Genomic DNA, 19,932 nt, shown 5'->3' with positions numbered 1-19,932 from the left:
CTGACACCTTAGGGCGTTTTTGGGACATGATTACCCACATAGACACTGTCTCCAGCAGCCCCTGGACCGCACTGCAGCCAAATGCCATCTCCCACCAGCACTGCCCCGTCTCCCCCACTACTGCCACCTGCCTCGTTTCCCCCCACTACCGCCACACACCACATCTCCCTGTACTGCCACCCGCCCCATCTCCCCCCACTACTTCCACCTGCCCAATCTCCCCCCACTACTGCCACACACCCCATCCCCCGTACTGCCACCCGCCCCATCTCCCCCCACTACTGCCACCTGCCCTATCTCCCCCTACTACTGGCACACGCCCCGCCTCCCCCTCCTGTCCCGTCGCCCCCCCCCACTACTGCCACCCGCTCTCACACCTTACCGCTTCTTGGGGACATGATTACCCACATAGACACTTCTTCCAGCAGCTCCTGGTACCGCACTGCAGCCATCCGCCCTGTCTCCCCTGACACCTCAGCGCTGCTTGGAGACAATATTACCTATGTAGACCCTGCTCCAGCAGCCCCCACTACTGCAAAGGTGCCGCCTACCCTGTCTCCCCTGACACCTCAGTGCTGCTTGGGGAATTGATACTGCTGGTTACAGTCCTTCATCTGCAGATGAAACCAAACAGGGCGCTGCTTCTGGTACATGGACCCTGGTCATGTAGGGCTGGGAGAGTCAGTGAGATTATGTAATAGTCACCATCTTACAGGCAGCCGGTGCAGGGAGCAGAGAATGGATGTTATGTGGCAGGAACGTGTGGTTAGGTAACAGCCTGGCTGCTGCATTCTGTACAAGCTACAAGTGGTGCAATTCTTTTGCTGGGAGACCCAGGTAGAGGACATTGCAGTAGTCTATGCGTGATGATACAAGTGCATGTATGACTGTAGGTAGATCTTCTGAGGGAAATAAGTGCTGGAGTCTGGCTATGTTCCTCAGATGAGGATCTGATTGTGGCTGATACCTGATGTGTAAGCGTGGAAGTCAATTGTTTGAAAAGTCGGTTGGGGGTGTTTTTTCCAGTCTAGTAGATAGGAAAAAACAAACACCTGACTTTTCAAACAGTTGAATACCCCCCAAGTGTCACTCCACCATCCAGGACACCAAGAGGTAAATTTACTAAGATGGGAGTTCTATTTAAGATGGGATGTTGCCCATGGCAACCAATCAGATTTTACTTCTCATTTATCTAGCACCTTCTAGAAGATAATACCTGAAATCTGATTGGTTGCTATTGGCAACATCCCATCTAAAATAGAACTCCCATCTTAGTAAATTTATCCCCAAGATTCCGCACATGATCAGCATTTTGTTACTCTGAACCCCCAAGCTTAAGTCTGGTTGGTTTGCAAAGCTGAGCTGTAGCCCTGCCCTTTGTTGGTGAGCTTCTATCAGAAGGACCTGTTGTATGTATATTGCAAAAGCCTAAGAGATAGGACAGAATCTTGAGGAACATTACATGGCAATGATAAGTATACTCCAGAAGATTAAAATGGTTTCTCACCTGAATTAAGTCTATTGTGTGGAACAAAAGCTTATTTCTCAGAGTATGGAAATGGCCTCTCACTTGTGTGACTTCTCTGATGTGTAACAAGAGCTGATTTCCGTGCAAAACATTTTCCACACTCAAAACATGGAAATGGTTTCTCACCTGTGTGACTTCTATGATGTATAAAAAGAACTGATTTCCGTGCAAAATATTTCCCACACTCAAAACATGGAAATGGTTTCTCACCTGTGTGACTTCTCTGATGCGTAACAAGTTGTGATTTCTGTGTAAAACATTTCCCACACTCAGAGCAAGAAAATGGCTTCACACCTGTGTGACTTCTCTGATGTGTAACAAGTTGTGATTTACTTACACAACATTTCCCACACTCAGAGCAAGAAAATTGCTTCTCACCTGTGTGATTTCTCTGATGTCTAACAAGATCTGATTTCTGTGTAAAACATTTCCCACACTCAGAACATGGAAATGGCTTCTCACCTGTGTGACTTCTCTGATGTTTAACAAGATCTGATTTCTGTGTACAACATTTCCCACACTCAGAACATGGAAATGGCTTCTCACCTGTGTGACTTCTTTCATGTTTAGTAAGATTTGATTTGTATGCAAAACATTTCCCACACTCAGAACATGGAAATGGCTTCTCACCAGTGTGACTTCGCTGATGTGTAATAAGAACTGATTTCCGTGTAAAACATTTCGTACACTCAGAGCAAGAAAACAGATTCTCACCTGTGTAAATTTGCTGATGTGTAACAAGATGTGATTTCCATGCAAAACATTTCCCACACTCAGAGCAAGAAAATGGCTTCACACCTGTGTGACTTCTCTTATGTATAACAAGATCTGATTTCCGTGCAAAACATTTCCCACACTCAGAACATGGAAATGGCTTCTCACCTGTATGACTCCTCTGATGTACAACAAGATCTGATTTGTATTTAAAACATTTCCCACACTCAGAACATATCAGTGGCCTCTCACCTGCCTTACATGTCTGTGGATTAATATGCTTTGTGTTCTGTGTAAAACATTTGGCATCTACAGAACAGGGAAACACTGTATCTACTGTCAGAGCTGTAACAGATGCACCAATATCAGAGTGATCAGGAGAACATTTCCCAGAATCACAGGGATCAGCTGATAGAGCTGGATGTATAATTGGCGTAATGCGGTTAGCTCCTGGAGAATCCTGTCTACTGTCATTATCTTTTATGTCACAATCCGGGGATAACATTAGATGTCCTTCTGAGATATTCCTGCTTGTGTGTCCATCTGCTGGAAATAAAATACATTATGGAAATGTGACATTTTCTGTAACAATATTAATCTTGTAAACAATAGAAGACGACTCTCTGGGACACTTAATTGTAAATGTGTGTGTATAATAAAACATAACTTTTAATGAAGGCTTTATAATATTGTGTCTCAGACTATCATTGTGTCCACCCTCCTGAGAACACTCACAATAACAAATTTAACATTATAATAAGACTTAGATATCTCTCTCTCTTGTACTGGTAACAAACCATGAAGTATAAATGGAGATGTAGTCACTCGACAAGTCCTATGTCAGCACCAATGTAAAACAATGGATGGGGAACATATCGTATGAATTGGAGATTCTAGATGAACAATAACATCAGTCATATGAGCTGATGGATCAGTGAAATGTCTGCTAACGTTACTCCTGGAAGCATTGGTAAGGTAGTATTCCTTTATGTGTGTGCTCATACGCTGGTAAGGCTGTACATGTGTTACTCACCCTTATATAAGGTATATTGCTACAGCAGAGTAGGTGTGGAACAAGGTACTTTACATGCAATACACCATATAATACACTGCAATCATCATCATCATCTGCTAGGTTACAATACACTGTTACACCCCCATAATCAGTGTATTACCTCTATATTCTCAGTAGTAATAAGGATGATGTGTGCACGGTAAGTATGATACAGAGAATTACATATCACAATCTATACAGCTGCCGCCATACTTCTGCTTCTCATACGTGTGCTACTGGCAGCAGTGAAGATCTGAGTGAGAGTGCAGGGAAGACAGCAGAGTCTGATGAGAAAGAGATTGGATCTGCCTTTGGAGGGATGTACCACACCTGTCACCCGTTAGTATATAAAATAATAAAGAAGAGGGGAGAGGTCATCCAGACGTGCTTTCTGGAGATCTCCTCACTAAGTGGCTTCTTATCTAACCTACCTGATAGCTCTCAGCCGCCGCTGGGACCAAGACCCAATCTATTAAGTCCACCACTCCTACTGCCCTAAAGCCGCTCCCTCCGGCCACCGTTCACTGCCGCAGCCTAGTGACGCCACTGAAGCCACGGGCTGTATTCTGGGGCCAAGTGTGCCCAAGTTTTCCTGTACGCTCCTGACACCTGACTTGGAGGCGCTTTTCGCTCAGTCGGGATCACTTGCTCTCCCGCTCACACGGGTGCGCAGATTCCGCTACTGCTGGGGACAGAACGGGCTGCCCTCAGTCACCGGAGCCCGGTGGTGATATTGGAAAGTGAGGTGGCTGCCATTTTGTATCCTGGTGCCCGGCCATCGCATGCTTTGTCTTCTGCCTTAAATAAGGTTTAAAATAAATGTGTCCTGAATTGAAACTACTTTCTATTTATATGGTACCACTATAATCTACTTCCTCTCAGTCTACATGCAGAGCCCAGTAACAAGTATCATCTGAGTACAGCTCATTATACTCTGATTGCAACCTCACTGTATATTATTTTGTGGATTTATCCACTGAATATATTTTGCCATTTGTGTGTCTCTGTGCTGAGTACTTCACGTCTGTGATCACGCTGACCTCTAGTGGAATTTCTCGGTCATTACTGTGTTATTTGAGTTGCATTACATCAGGTTTACTTTTGAACGGATTCATCTTGAAGTAACATCCTGACAGCGCACTACTGATCCTTTTATTTATAGATCATTTGTATTTTCCTATCTCTGAGAAGTCTCTTTGTTGCCGGCTTATCATGCCTCCAAAAAAGGTTAAAAAGTTACCAAATCGGCACCAACTTTCCATCTCTTTGGTACCTCGAATTCAGGTGGTCCTTCTAAGACCACTACAACATCATATGCTTCTTCTTGTCAGACGCACAGCCCAGCTGTAATGGCTGAAGATGTCTTAAGACACTGTAGATGGTCCTGTTACTCAACGCTCTATACATTCTATGTCCTCTATAATTCTCAGCTCCACCAGATTCCCCCGTAGCACCATGGGTTAGGAGGAGAGGGGCAGATGCTGGGACATTGTTGGAGTGATGACAGGCAAGCGTTCCGTGTATTCCCTGCTGCTACGACTCAGGGCTTCAACGGCCAGACAGTAGGAGAAGGCAAGCTGCGGGCGGGTGAGCTGACATACCTGACGCGTCCCTGCTGAGGCCACCAATCCCCATAGTATGCGCCACATCAGATGCCAGGAGAGCAGCTCCGCTCAGTGTCTCCCGCTGCAGTCACCGCTGATCCCCAGTCAGCCTCTCAAGACGACTCCAACAGCACGGCTAGGCACAAGAGTGGACAGGGCGCACAGCCCTCGATGAGTAGCAGCGCTGCCTCGCTGAGGTCCAGGCTGTGGTGGGATCACTGCACAACTTCAGTCTGCAGCTTCGGATCCGGGTGTAGGCCACAACCTGCAAAAGCCAAATGAATGGCCCCCCGACTCCGCAACCTACCACACAGAGGGGCAAGAAAGGGCCCGAAAGAGCCCGTAGGACAGCTGTAAAAGGTAGAAGGGACCTATATAAGCAGGAGCTCCTTTATCCTGCTTCCTGCTGCCTTTCCAGTCAGGCCTCACCCCCCGTGACATCATTTATTGATGTTGAAAACAAAAGTAATGTAGATTTTCGCACCAATCTAAGACCTGCAAATCTACTTTGGGAGCCACCTCCCTTTTCTTTCTTTTTTTAAACAATCCCCAGCTGGACGGGCATAATTGGAATTCCATTTCTTGGAATTCTAACTTCCTACTGGGCGTAACCCAAAATTTCCATCAGCTGTTTTGGGATTTTTAAACACAGTTGCCTTAGTTTTTAACACAGACTCTGCTGCCTCTTCTAAGGATAGAATGGCTTATATAGCACTAATTAGCTCAGGTATGTCCACTGAGCTGAGACCTTCTGAAGTGCAATGAGTCCTCATCCTCCAATGAATCCTCATCTAAAACATGCGTAGACTGTGAAGATGTTGTATCATGTCTATGTGATTTACTTACCACCAGCCTTTCAGGCTGCTTTTTTGAGAGGCTGACAACTCCCTAGGTGTATAAACCTCAGAATGAATGTTGCATGTAAGGGTTAATAGGGAAACCTATCACTGGTATAGGAGCTGGTATAAACTGCTCAGCTACATTGGATAATGTCTGTGCAGAGTAGCCCATGAAGGGTCACCAGAACCTGTGCCTGCCTCACTGTACACATGGATAAGCGTTGTCGCGACTGGGCGGGGAGTTGTTGGAGCGATTCTGAGGTGTGTATAAGATGCTTTTTAGAAAGATCACTCATATAAAAATAAAATAAGAAAACTTATGGCTGCTAAAAAACAGCAGCCCTCTGACCATGGTCCGGCTCCTGCCACACCAAACAAAAAGCTGATTTGCCTAAGCCAGGAGGCGGGGATATATGGACAGGCCCGTTGCATGCTGGGAGGCTGAACGCTTTGACAGTTTGTTGCAAATCCGCTGTCAAGTCATCATATCCCAATGTTATCCTGTGGATAACCTGTGCTCCCTGCCGGAGAAAGATATATATATCTAAGAGGATAGAATTTGATTGGTGTTGTTACACTGTTTTGTTGGCAGGTTACTTGATACTTTTGTCCTCATTGGTTACTATTGGTCACGTGGACAAGGTTCTCTCCGTGTCCCCAGACGTAGCGTGTGTCAGATGACGTCACTGTGATGTGCTGGAGCGCGCGAGGTATGGCGACATGGACGGTTCCACCGGGTATATTAGGTGAGTGGTTGTATGTCTCTTGTGTTCTGCACCCTAACAAAAATGCCGCGAATACAGCATTGAAACGTTGGTACACTAAACCTGCCTGGTCTATTTATTCTGAGTGCCTCCTTGTATGGATTCTACATTACGTTACACCAGCTGATGCAGCCTGGTTTGGAGGGCACCGGCTAGTGATTCTTTAATATCAACTTCAGGTCTTCTTGAGGAGTGCCGCTTTACCAAAATATATATAAGTACAACGACACGGTACGTGCACATGCGTGTAGATGGTGACACTAAAACAACTGGATGATCATTGTGAATGTCTGAGGTATTGATACAACGCAAATTTGTTGAGATATTGTTTCTTTTTCAGATGGCACCATAGGTCATGCACGTGATACAACTGGCATAAGGGAGCCATTGGTTTTGGCCAAGACCGGCATTTGTTTGTTGGTGATCCCTTGTAGACAGTGAGTAGTATCCATCTACAGTGGAAGAAGCATGGACACCAAGAATCTCAGCTGCGGAACAGTGGGCGAAAGTAGATCATAACAAATCGGGACCACAGGCATTTAGGTCGCCTAGCAACCACCAATCATTACAAACGCATCAGGAACTGCACCAACAGTACAATGCCGGACCCAGCCAAACAGTCCCACAGTCCCAGATCTGGTGAATTGGAGGGCCACGTGAGATGCGGTGGCACGTCAGCTGATGATCTGAAAACCAATCTGAGCCTTTCGGCAAATGTTCCGCTGCGGAGAGCAAACCTAAAGTTTTACACTAATGTGATGTGTCATGTAATGTTTTTATGGTAATTATTTTGAGCAATCGAGTAGGACCTGCAGTATAGTGGGGTCCCTTGTCGGGGGCTGCAGGCTTAAATGCACTGAGCAATACATGAACTAAAACTCCACTGCTTATTATTGTTAGTTAAAATAGTAATGCAAGACACATTTATGTATGTAGTAAGGCTACTGGGAGACCTTAGATTGAGCAATATTTGATCTGACCATTACATTCCCTAAAGTCATAACTGCACAGACCAGGAATTATTATTCACAAGTAATTAGGAATGTGATCATCATGAACAAGTCCACAACTACCGTCTGAAGGTTACACAATTATTTCAAGTCTACACAATTGATATTTGAGGATAAAGCCTTTAACCGAAAACACCCCTGAAGAAGTCACTATTGACAAAACGCGTTGGAAGACACGCAATTTGGATTTAGAGTGAATTGGAGTGGATAAGAACAAGCCCGCCCATGCAAGGGTGACAACAAGCTTTGATAAGCTTTTAATCTGTTTTACTTGAAGTTCTAGATTCAAATGTCATTTTATTTCTGAATCTTATACGAATTGTATTTGGTGAGCTCAGGTCTACTGTATAGCAGGAAATATTTCATACCTGCATCATCTAACAAAATGCATATAAATTAGGCACTCCACAAAAAACAATACTAATTATATTATATACATACGTATATACACATTTATATATAATCACTAATAAACTTCTGCTTGTTACTTTTAATAACATTATAGTGTTGTGTGTAATAACTCTCTACATGTGATATTTGTCATGGATAGCCTTGTGTTAGAAACACCCAACAGAGAACAGGGCTGATGGCGGAGGAGGGTGTAGGATAAGAGATTGCTGTAGTGACTGAGCAAGGAGAATATGTGACTTCTGTAATAAATGTTTATTACTCACCTGTGCTGATATCTGTAGGGATCTCCTCCTCCTTACACTGCTGATCACCCCTCACATATGTCTCTTCTTCTCCCTCTGTATCTTCTTCCTTCATATCAGTCACATATGTCTTTTCTTCTCCCTCTATATCTTCTGTTTTAATATCAGACAGATGTTCTACCTAAAAAATAGGATTTTGGTTACCTACCGGTAAATCCTTTTTTCGTAGTCCGTAGAGGATGCTGGGGTCCATATTAGTACTAAGGGGTATAGACGGGTCCACCAGGAGCCATTGACACTTTACGAGTTTAAGAGTGTGGGCTGGCTCCTCCCTCTATGCCCCTCCTACCAGACTCAGTCTAGAAACTGTGCCCAAGGAGACAACATACTTCGAGAGAAGGCTTTACACAGATAGCGGCGAGATTTATACCAGCTCACACAAACAGGATAATCCGGACAACATGCCGGAACAACTTCAGCAACAGCTGAAATAATAAACAACGCAGAATTTACCTAGGAACCAGGTAACACTGAACCATAAAACCAATGCCCAGCATCTTCTACGGACTACGAGAAAAGGATTTACCGGTAGGTAACCAAAATCCTATTTTCTCTTACGTCCTAGAGGATGCTGGGGTCCATAATAGTAGCATGGGGATGTACCAAAGCTCCCAGTACGGGAGGGAGAGGGGAGGCTCCTGCAACACTGCTTGACCAAACTTGAGGTCATCAGAGGCCAAAGTATCGAACTTGTAAAACTTGGCAAAACGTGTTCGACCCAGACCAAGTAGCTGCTCGGCAGAGTTGTACCGCCGAGACACCCCGGGCAGCCGCCCAGGAAGAGCCCACTTTATGAGTAGAGTGGGCCTTTACAGATCTCGGACACGGCAATCCTGCCGTGGAATAAGCATACTGGATAGTGAACCTGATCCAGCAGGAAATCGACTGCTTAGAAGCAGGACATCAAATTTTTTTGGGATCATAGAAGACAAACAGAGAGTCCCTTTTCCTATGACGAGCCATCCTCTTCACGTAAATCTTCAAAGTCCTCACTACATCCAAGGCCTTTGAAGTAATTGAGTCAGTAGCCACTGGCACCACAATAAGTTGGTTGATGTGGAAAGCCGACAGAACCTTTGGTGGAACTGTGGATGAGTCCTAAGTTCCGCCCTGTCTTCATGGAAGATCAGATAGGGGCTTTTACAAGATAAAGCCCCCAATTCCGACACAAGTTGTGCAGAAGCCAAGGCCAACAAGGTGACCGCCTTCCATGTGAGAAACTTGAGGTCCACATCCTGTAGAGGCTCAAACCAAGCAGATTGCAGGAACTGCAACACCACATCAAGATCCCATGGAGCCGTAGGGGCCACAAAGAGATGCTGGATGTGCAGAACCCCTTTCAAAAAGGTCTGAACCTCAGGAAGAGCAGCCAATTGTTTTTGGAAGAAGATGGACAAAGCAGAGATCTGGACCTTGATGGAGCCCAGGCTCAGTCCCATATCCAGCCCTGCTTGCAGGAAAAAGGAGAAAACGTCCAAGCTAAAACTCCACCACCGGAAACTTCTTGGCCTCACACCAAGAAATATATTTCTTCCAAATGCGATGGTAATGTTTAGACGTTACCCCCTTCCTGGCCTGTATCAGGGTAGGAATGACCTCACTCGGGATACCTTTCCGAGCTAAGATCTGGCGTTCAACTGCCATGCAGTCAAACGTAGCCGCGGTAAGTCTGGATAAGCGAACGGCCCCTGCGGAAGCAGATCCACCCGAAGAAGTAAAGGCCGTGGATCTTCCAGCAGAAGATCCAGCAGATCCGCGTACCAAGCCCTCCTTGGCCAGTCCAGAGCAATGAGGATAGCCTGAACCTTTGTTCTTCTCACGAACTGAAGAACCTTTGGTGTCAGAGGAAGTGGAGGGAAAACATACACTGACTTAAACACCCACGGTATTACCAGTGCGTCCACCACCACTGCCTGTCGGTCTCTTGACCTGGAACAGTACCTCCGAAGCTTCTTTTTGAGGCGTGAGGCCATCATGTCTATGTGGGGATTTGACACCTCTGACATGGCAGCCCTGCTCTTCATTCCGCCTTGTCGGTTTATGTAGGCCACTGTGGTCACATTGTCCGACTGCACCTGAACAGCCCGATCCTGTAAAAGGTGTGCTGCTTGCAGAAGGGTGTTGTAAACGGCCCTGAGTTCCAGGATGTTTATTGGGAGAAGTGACTCTTGATCCGACCATCGTCCCTGAAAGGTTTCCCCCAGAGCGACTGCTCCCCAACCTCTTAGACTTGCATCTGTGGTTAAAAGGATCCAGTCTTGAATTCCGAACCTTCTCCCTTCCAGAAGGTGCGGAAGTTGCAGCCACCAGAGGAGTGAAATCCTGGCTTTCGGAGACAGGCGCATCCTCTTGTGCATGTGTAGGTGAGAGCCCGACCACTGGTCCAATAGGTCCAGCTGAAAGGGTCGAGCATGAAACCTGCCGTACTGCAGAGCCTCGTAGGCAGCAACCATCTTCCCCAGAAGGCGTATGCATTGATGAACAGATACCCGGGTAGGCTTTAGGACCTCCCGGACCATTGCTTGAATCACCAACGCTTTCTCCACCGGCAGAAATACCCTCTGCACTTCCGTGTCGAGGATCATTCCCAGGAAAGACAGCCTCTTTGTCAGCTCCAGATGAGACTTTGGAAGGTTGAGGATCCAACCGTGCTTCCTGAGCAGCTGTGTCGTGAGCGCGATGGAACGCAACAACCTCACCCTGGACAACGCTTTGATTAGGAGATCGTCCAGATATGGAATTATGTTCACCCCCTGTTTGCGGAGGAGAACCATCATCTCCGCCATCAGATCCTTGGTGCTGTGGAGAGGCCAAACGGCAGCGCCTGGAACCGATAATGATCATCCATCAGCGCAAACCTGAGATAGGCTTGATGCGGCGTCCAAATGGGAATGTGGAGGTAAGCATCCTTGATGTCCAGGGACACCAGGAACTCCCCCTCCGACAGTCCTGAAATGACAGCTCTCAGAGACTCTATTTTGAATTTGAACTCCCTGGGATAAGGGTTCAAAGTTTAGAATAGGCCATACTGAACCATCCGGTTTTGGTACCACAAAAAGGTTCAAATAATAACCCTTGTTCCACTGCTGAAGTGGGACCGGAACAATGACCTCTGACACCACCAATTTTCTGATGGCCTCCAGAAGAACTGTCCAGTCTTCGAAGGCTTATTCTTTCTAGGCCTCGCAGGCCAAAAGGACTGTGACGTGGTAGATGAAAAAATAAGAATTTACTTACCGATAATTCTATTTCTCGTAGTCCGTAGTGGATGCTGGGACTTCCTTAAGGACCATGGGGAATAGCGGCTCCGCAGGAGACTGGGCACAAAGTAAAAGCTTTAGGACTAGCTGGTGTGCACTGGCTCCTCCCCCTATGACCCTCCTCCAAGCCTCAGTTAGGATACTGTGCCCGGACGAGCGTACATAATAAGGAAGGATCTTGAATCCCGGGTAAGACTCATACCAGCCACACCAATCACACCGTACAACCTGTGATCTGAACCCAGTTAACAGTATGATAAACTTAGGAGCCTCTAAAAAGATGGCTCACAACTATAAACAACCCGATTTTTTTTGTAACAATAACTATATACAAGTATTGCAGACCATCCGCACTTGGGACGGGCGCCCAGCATCCACTACGGACTACGAGAAATAGAATTATCGGTAAGTAAATTCTTATTTTCTCTAACGTCCTAGTGGATGCTGGGACTTCCTTAAGGACCATGGGGATTATACCAAAGCTCCCAAACGGGCGGGAGAGTGCGGATGACTCTGCAGCACCGAATGAGAGAACTCCAGGTCCTCCTCAGCCAGGGTATCGAATTTGTAAAATTTAGCAAACGTGTTTGCCCCTGACCAAGTAGCTGCTCGGCAAAGTTGTAAAGCCGAGACCCCTCGGGCAGCCGCCCAAGATGAGCCCACTTTCCTTGTGGAATGGGCTTTAACAGATTTTGGCTGTGGCAGGCCTGCCACAGAATGCGCAAGCTGAATTGTACTACAAATCCAGCGAGCAATCGTCTGCTTAGACGCAGGAGCACCCAACTTGTTGGGTGCATACAGGATAAACAGCGAGTCAGATTTTCTGACTCCAGCCGTCCTGGAAACATATATTTTCAGGGCCCTGACTACGTCCAGCAACTTGGAGTCCTCCAAGTCCCTAGTAGCCGCAGGCACCACAATAGGCTGGTTCATGTGAAACGCTGAAACCACCTTAGGTAGAAATTGAGGACGAGTCCTCAATTCTGCCCTGTCTGAATGAAAAATTAGGTAAGGGCTTTTATAAGATAAAGCCGCCAATTCTGAGACCCGCCTGGCTGAAGCCAGGGCTAACAGCATTACCACTTTCCATGTGAGATATTTAAAGTCCACAGTGGTGAGTGGCTCAAACCAATGTGATTTTAGGAACCCCAAAACTACATTGAGATCCCAAGGTGCCACTGGAGGCACAAAAGGAGGCTGTATATGCAGTACCCCCTTGACGAACGTCTGAACTTCAGGAACTGAAGCCAGTTCTTTCTGGAAGAAGATCGACAGGGCCGAAATCTGAACCTTAATGGATCCCAATTTTAGGCCCATAGACAGTCCTGCTTGCAGGAAATGTAGGAATCGACCCAATTGAAATTCCTCCGTAGGGGCCTTCTTGGCCTCACACCACGCAACATACTTCCGCCAAATGCGGTGATAATGTTTTGCAGTTACATCCTTCCTGGCTTTGATCAGGGTAGGGATAACTTCATCTGGAATGCCTTTTTCCTTCAGGATCTGGCGTTCAACCGCCATGCCGTCAAACGCAGCCGCGGTAAGTCTTGGAACAGACAAGGACCCTGCTGAAGCAGGTCTTTTCTTAGAGGTAGAGGCCACGGTTCCTCCGTGAGCATCTCTTGCAGTTCCGGGTACCAAGATCTTCTTGGCCAATCCGGAGCCACGAGTATAGTTCTTACTCCTCTCCTTCTTATAATTCTCAGTACCTTGGGTATGAGAGGCAGAGGAGGGAACACGTATACCGACTGGTACACCCACGGTGTTACCAGAGCGTCCACCGCTATTGCCTGAGGGTCCCTTGACCTGGCACAATAATTGTCCAGTTTTTTGTTGAGACGGGACCCCATCATGTCTACCATTGGTTCTTCCCAACTGTTTACAATCACTTGGAAGACTTCTGGGTGAAGCCCCCACTCCCCCGGATGGAGGTCGTGTCTGCTGAGAAAGTCTGCTTCCCAGTTGTCCACTCCCGGAATGAACACTGCTGACAGTGCTATCACATGATTTTCCACCCAGCGGAGAATCCTTGCAGCTTCTGCCATTGCCCTCCTGCTTCTTGTGCCGCCCTGTCTGTTTACGTGGGCGACAGCCGTGATGTTGTCCGACTGGATCAATACCGGTTGACCCTGAAGCAGAGGCCTTGCCTGACACAGGGCATTGTAAATGGCCCTTAGTTCCAGGATATTTATGTGAAGAGACGTTTCCATGCTTGACCACAAGCCCTGGAAATTTCTTCCCTGTGTGACTGCTCCCCAGCCTGTCAGGCTGGCATCCGTGGTCACCAGCATCCAATCCTGAATGCCGAATCTGCGGCCCTCTAGAAGATGAGCACTCTGTAACCACCACAGGAGAGACACCCTTGTCCTTGGAGATAGGGTTATCCGCTGATGCATCTGCAGATGCGATCCGGACCATTTGTCCAGTAGATCCCACTGAAAAGTTCTTGCATGGAATCTTCCGAATGGAATCGCGTCGTACGAAGCCACCATTTTTCCCAGGACTCTCGTGCATTGATGCACTGATACATGGCCTGGTTTTAGGAGGTGCCGGACTAACTCGGATAACTCCCTGGCCTTCTCTTCCGGGAGAAACACCTTTTTCTGGACTGTGTCCAGAATCATTCCTAGGAACAGTAAACGTGTTGTTGGAATCAGCTGTGATTTTGGGATATTTAGAATCCACCCGTGCTGACGTAGCACTACCTGAGATAGTGCTACTCCGACCTCTAACTGTTCTCTTGATCTTGCCCTTATCAGGAGATCGTCCAAGTACGGGATAATTGAGACGCCTTCTTTTCGAAGTAGAATCATCATCTGGGCCATTACCTTGGTAAAGACCCGGGGTGCCGTGGACAATCCAAACGGCAGCGTCTGAAACTGATAATGACAGTCCTGTACCACAAACCTGAGGTACCCTTGATGAGAAGGGAAAATTGGAACATGAAGATAAGCATCCTTGATGTCCAGAGATACCATATAGTCCCCTTCCTCAAGGTTCGCTATCACTGCTCTGAGTGACTCCATCTTGAATTTGAACCTTTTTACGTAAGTGTTCAGGGATTTTAAATTTAAAATTGGTCTCACCGAGCCGTCCGGCTTCGGTACCACAAACAGTGTGGAATAATACCCCTTTCCCTGTTGTAGGAGGGGTACCTTGATTATCACCTGCTGTGAATACAGCTTTTGAATAGCTTCCAAAACCGCCTCCCTGTCGGAGGGAGACGATGGTAGAGCAGACTTCAGAAACCGGCGAGGGGGAGATGTCTCGAATTCCAATTTGTACCCCTGAGATACTATTTGCAGGATCCAGGGGTCTACTTGCGAGTGAGCCCACTGCGCGCTGAAATTTTTGAGACGGGCCCCCACCGTGCCTGAGTCCGCTTGTAAAGCCCCAGCGTCATGCTGAAGCTTTTGTAGAAGCGGGGCCGGGCTTCTGCTCCTGGGAAGGGGCTGCCTGGTGCAGTTTCTTCCCTCTTCCTCTGCCCCTGGGCAAAAAGGAGTGGACTTTTGCACGCTTGCCCTTATGGGAACGAAAGGACTGATTTTGAAAAGACTGTGTCTTTTTCTGCTGAGAAGTGACATGAGGTAAAAAGGTGGATTTGCCAGCAGTTGCTGTGGCCACCAGGTCCGATAGACCAACCCCAAATAACTCCTCCCCTTTATACGGCAATACTTCCATATGTCGTTTGGAATCCGCATCCCCTGACCACTGTCGCGTCCATAATGCTCTCCTGGCAGAAATGGACATCGCACTTACTCTTGAGGCCAGGGTGCAAATATCCCTCTGTGCATCACGTATATATAGTAAAGCATCCTTTAAATGCTCTAAGGTTAATAATATAGTGTCCCTATCCAGGGTATCAATATTTTCAGTCAGGGATTCTGACCAAGCCACCCCAGCACTACACATCCAGGCTGAGGCAATCGCTGGTCGCAGTATAACACCAGTATGTGTGTATATACTTTTAAGTATATTTTCCAGCCTTCTATCAGCTGGTTCCTTGAGGGCGGCCGTATCTGGAGACGGTAACGCCACTTGTTTTGATAAGCGTGTGAGCGCTTTATCCACCCTAGGAGGTGTTTCCCAACGCGCCCTAACCTCTGGCGGGAAAGGATATAGTGCCAATAATTTATTAGAAATTAGCAGTTTTTTATCGGGGGAAACCCACGCTTTATCACACACCTCATTTAATTCATCTGACTCAGGAAAAACCACCGGCAGTTTTTTCACACCCCACATAATACCTCTTTTTGTGGTACTTGTAGTGTCAGAAATATTCAACACCTCCTTCATAGCCGTGATCATGTAACGTGTGGCCCTACTGGACATTACGTTCGTCTCCTCACCGTCGACACTGGACTCAGTATCCGTGTCCGGGTCTGTGTCGACCACCTGAGGTAGTGGACGTTTTAGCGCCCCTGACGATGTCTGAGACGCCTGGACAGGCACTAATTGATTTGCCGGCTGTCTCATATCGTCAACAGTTTTTTGCAAAGTGCTGACATTGTCACGTAATTCTTTAAACACCACCATCCAGTCAGGTGTCGACTCCCTAGGGGGTGACATCACTAACACAGGCAATTGCTCTGCTTCCACATCATTTTCCTCCTCATACATGTCGACACAATCGTACCGACACCCAGCACACACACAGGGAATGCTCTGAAAGAGGACAGGACCCCACTAGCCCTTTGGGGAGACAGAGGGAGATTTGCCAGCACACACCAGAGCGCTATATATGTACAGGGATAACCTTATCTAAGTGTTACTCCCTTAACAGCTGCTTATATTGTTATGTTTTGCCAAATAGTGCCCCCCCCTCTCTTGTTTTCACCCTGTTACCGTAGTGTACTGCAGGGAGAGTCAGGGAGCTGTCCTTCCAGCGGAGCTGTGAGGGAAAATGGCGCTTGTGTGCTGAGGAGATAGGCTCCGCCCCCTTCACGGCGGCCTTTCTCCCGCTTTTTCTGTGGAAAACTGGCAGGGGTTAAATACATCCATATAGCCCAGGGACTATATGTGATGTATTACTTTTGCCACATAAGGTATTTTTCAGGTTTTATTGCGTCTCAGGGCGCTCCCCCCCCCAGCGCCCTGCACCCTCAGTGACCGGAGTGTGAAGTGTGCTGAGAGCAATGGCGCACAGCTGCGGTGCTGTGCGCTACCATATCCTGAAGACAGGAACGTCTTCTGCCGCCGCTTTCTCCGGACCTCTTCGTTCTTCTGGCTCTGTAAGAGGGCCGGCGGCGCGGCTCCGGGACCCATCCAGGCTGAACCTGTGATCGTCCCTCTGGAGCTAATGTCCAGTAGCCTAAGAAGCCCAATCCACTCTGCACGCAGGTGAGTTTGCTTCTTCTCCCCTTAGTCCCTCGATGCAGTGAGCCTGTTGCCAGCAGGACTCACTGAAAATAAAAAACCTAAATAAACTTTTACTTCTAAGCAGCTCAGGAGAGCCACCTAGATTGCACCCTTCTCGGCCGGGCACAAAATCTTAACTGAGGCTTGGAGGAGGGTCATAGGGGGAGGAGCCAGTGCACACCAGCTAGTCCTAAAGCTTTTACTTTGTGCCCAGTCTCCTGCGGAGCCGCTATTCCCCATGGTCCTTAAGGAAGTCCCAGCATCCACTAGGACGTTAGAGAAAATAGGATTTTGATACCTACCGGTAAATCCTTTTCTCTTAGTCTGTAGACGATGCTGAGGTCACCAAAATAACCATGGGGTATAGACGGGATCCGCAGGAGACATGGGCACTTTAAGACTTTTAAGGGGCGTGGCCTGGCTCCTCCCTCTATATCCCTCCTGCAGACTCAGTATAGGAACTGTGCCCAGAGAGACGGACATTTCGAGGAAAATAAGTGAAACACAAATAGTGTGTAACCACAACTAATACCGCAGATACAGTACGCACTGGGACAGGCGCCGAGCATCCTCTACGGACTACGAGAAAAGGATTTACGGGTGGGTATCAAAATCCTATTTTCTCATATATCCTAGAGGATGCTGGGGTCACCAAAAGAACCATGGGGTTATACTAAAGCTCTAAAACCGGGCGGGAAAGTGCGGACGACTCTGCAGCACCAATTGACCAAACTTGAGGTCATCATCGGCCAAGGTATCAAACTTGTAAAACTTAGCCAACGTATTTGACCCGGACCAAGTAGCAGCTCGGCAAAGTTGCAATGCCGAGACTCCCCGGGCAGCCGCCCAGGACGAACCCACCTTCCTAGTAGAGTGGGCCTTCACCGATTTTGGTAACAGCAATCCAGCCCTGGAATGAGCCTGCTGAATCGTATTATAGATCCAGCGTGCAATAGTCTGCTTGGAAGCAGGACACCCAATCTTGTTGGGAGCATACAGGACAAACAGAGCCTCTGTTTTCCTAATCGGAGCAGTTCTGGCGACATAAATTTTCAAAGCTCTGACCACATGCAGAGACTTTGATTCAACCAAAGAGTCAGTAGCCACTGGCACCACAATCGGTTGGTTCATGTGGAAAGATTAAACCACTTTCGGCAGAAAATGTTGACGAGTTTTCAACTCTGCTCTATCTTCATGAAAGATCAGATAAGGGCTCTTGTGAGACAAGGCCGCTAACTCAGACACCCGCCTTGCGGATGCCAAGGCTAACAGGATGACCACTTTCCAAGTGAGGAATTTCAACTCCACCTTCCCTAGGGGTTCAAACCAATGTGATTGAAGGAACTGCAACACCACATTAAGGTCCCATGGTGCCACAAATGGAGGTTGGATGTGTAACACACCCTTCACGAAAGTCTGAACTTCCGGAAGGGAGGCCAATTGTTTTTGAAAGAAAACCGATAAGGCTGAAATCTGAACCTTAAATCGAGCCCAATTTTAGGCCCGCATCCACACCTGCTTGCAGAAAATGGAAAAAACGCCCCTGCTGAAATTCCCCCGAGGAGCCTTCTTGGATTCACACCAAGAAACATATTTTCTCCAAATACGGTGGTAATGTTTCGACGTAACTCCTTTTCTGGCCTGAATAAGAGTGGGAATAACCTCGCTGGGAATACCCTTGCGAGCTAGGATCAGGCGTTCAACCGTCATGCCGTCAAACGTAGCCGCTGTAAGTCATGATACACGCACGGCCCTTGCTGCAACAGGTCCTCGCGGAGAGGAAGAGGCCAGGGATCTTCTACGAGTAATGCCCGAAGATCCGGGTACCAAATCCTTCTTGGCCAGTCTGAGACCACGAGGACTGCTCGAACTTTTGTTCTTCACAAGATCTTTAGAACTTTTGGAATGAGAGGAAGTGGAGGGAATACATACACCGACTGAAACACCCACGGTGTCACCAGTGCATCCACTGTTGTTGCTTGAGGGTCCCTGGACCAATACCTCTGAAGCTTCTAGTTGAGACGAGACGCCATCATGTCTATATGGGGAACCCCCCAAAGACTTGTCACTTCTGTGAAGACCTTTTGATGGAGGCCCCACTCTCCTGGATGGAGATGGTGTCTGCTGAGGAAGTCTGCTTCCCAGCTGTCCACTCCTGGAATGAATATCGCTGATAGAGCGCTTGTATGCTTTTCCGCCCAGCGGAGAATCTTTGTGGCTTCTGCCATCGCCGCTCTGCCTTTTGTTCTGCCCTGGCGGTTTATGTATGCTACTGCTGTGACATTGTCCGATTGGATCAGTACAGGCAGAGTGCGAAGAAGACGTTCCGCTTGTAGAAGGCCGTTGTAAATGGCTCTTAACTCCGGAACGTTGATGTGGAGACAAGTTTCTTGACTTCACCATTTTCCTTGGAAGTTTTCCCCTTATGTGACTGCCCCCCAACCTCGGAGACTTGCATCCGTGGTCACTAGGATCCAGTCCTGGGTCCCGAACCTGCGCCCCTCTAGGAGGTAAGAGCTGTGCAGCCACCACAGGAGTGAGATTCTGGTCTTGGAAGACAGGATTATCCTCCGGTGCATGTGGAAGTGGGATCCGGACCACTTGTCCAACAGGTCCCACTGAAAAACTCTGGCATGGAACCTGCCAAATTGAATGGCCTCGTAGGCCGCAACCATCTTCCCCAGCAACCAAATGCATTGATGGATGGAGACTGTTGATGGTTTCAGTATGAGTTTGACCAGACCCTGAATCTCCAGAGCTTTTTCCACTGGAAGAAAAACTCTGCAGGTCTGTGTCCATTATCATTCCCAAAAACGCCAACCAAGTTGTCGGAATTAACTGTGCTTCAACAATGTAGTTGAAGCACTGTCAGGGATAGTGCAATGTTCTGTACCAACTGATCCCTTAATCTCGCTTTTATCAGGAGATCGTCCAAGTACGGGATAATTGTGACTCCTTGCTTGCGGAGGAGAAACATAATTTCCGCCATCACCTTGGTGAAAATCCTCGGAGCCGTGGACAGACCAAACGGCAACGGCTGGAATTGGTAATGACAATCCTGAATTGCAAACCTCAGGTATAGGAGGAT

At 47.6% G+C, this 19,932-nt stretch overlaps 1 protein-coding gene across 1 annotated transcript; it reads right to left on the bottom strand.

Moving 5' to 3' along the window:
• Positions 1-356: 356 nt before the first annotated feature.
• On the bottom strand, positions 357-18,554 carry LOC134984439 (zinc finger protein OZF-like). The gene is made up of 4 exons (XM_063950018.1): positions 18,452-18,554; positions 8,556-8,651; positions 8,188-8,343; positions 357-2,785 (listed from the first exon to the last, which is right to left on the bottom strand). The coding sequence occupies exons 1-4, from the start codon at positions 18,552-18,554 to the stop codon at positions 1,539-1,541; spliced, it is 1,602 nt and encodes a 533-aa protein (XP_063806088.1). The 3' UTR covers positions 357-1,538.
• Between the last annotated feature and the right edge of the window lie 1,378 nt (positions 18,555-19,932).

Source organism: Pseudophryne corroboree, assembly GCF_028390025.1.
Source record: "Pseudophryne corroboree isolate aPseCor3 chromosome 3 unlocalized genomic scaffold, aPseCor3.hap2 SUPER_3_unloc_55, whole genome shotgun sequence".
Lineage (NCBI taxonomy): Eukaryota > Metazoa > Chordata > Amphibia > Anura > Myobatrachidae > Pseudophryne > Pseudophryne corroboree.
This window is presented reverse-complemented; position numbering and strand designations above follow the sequence as displayed.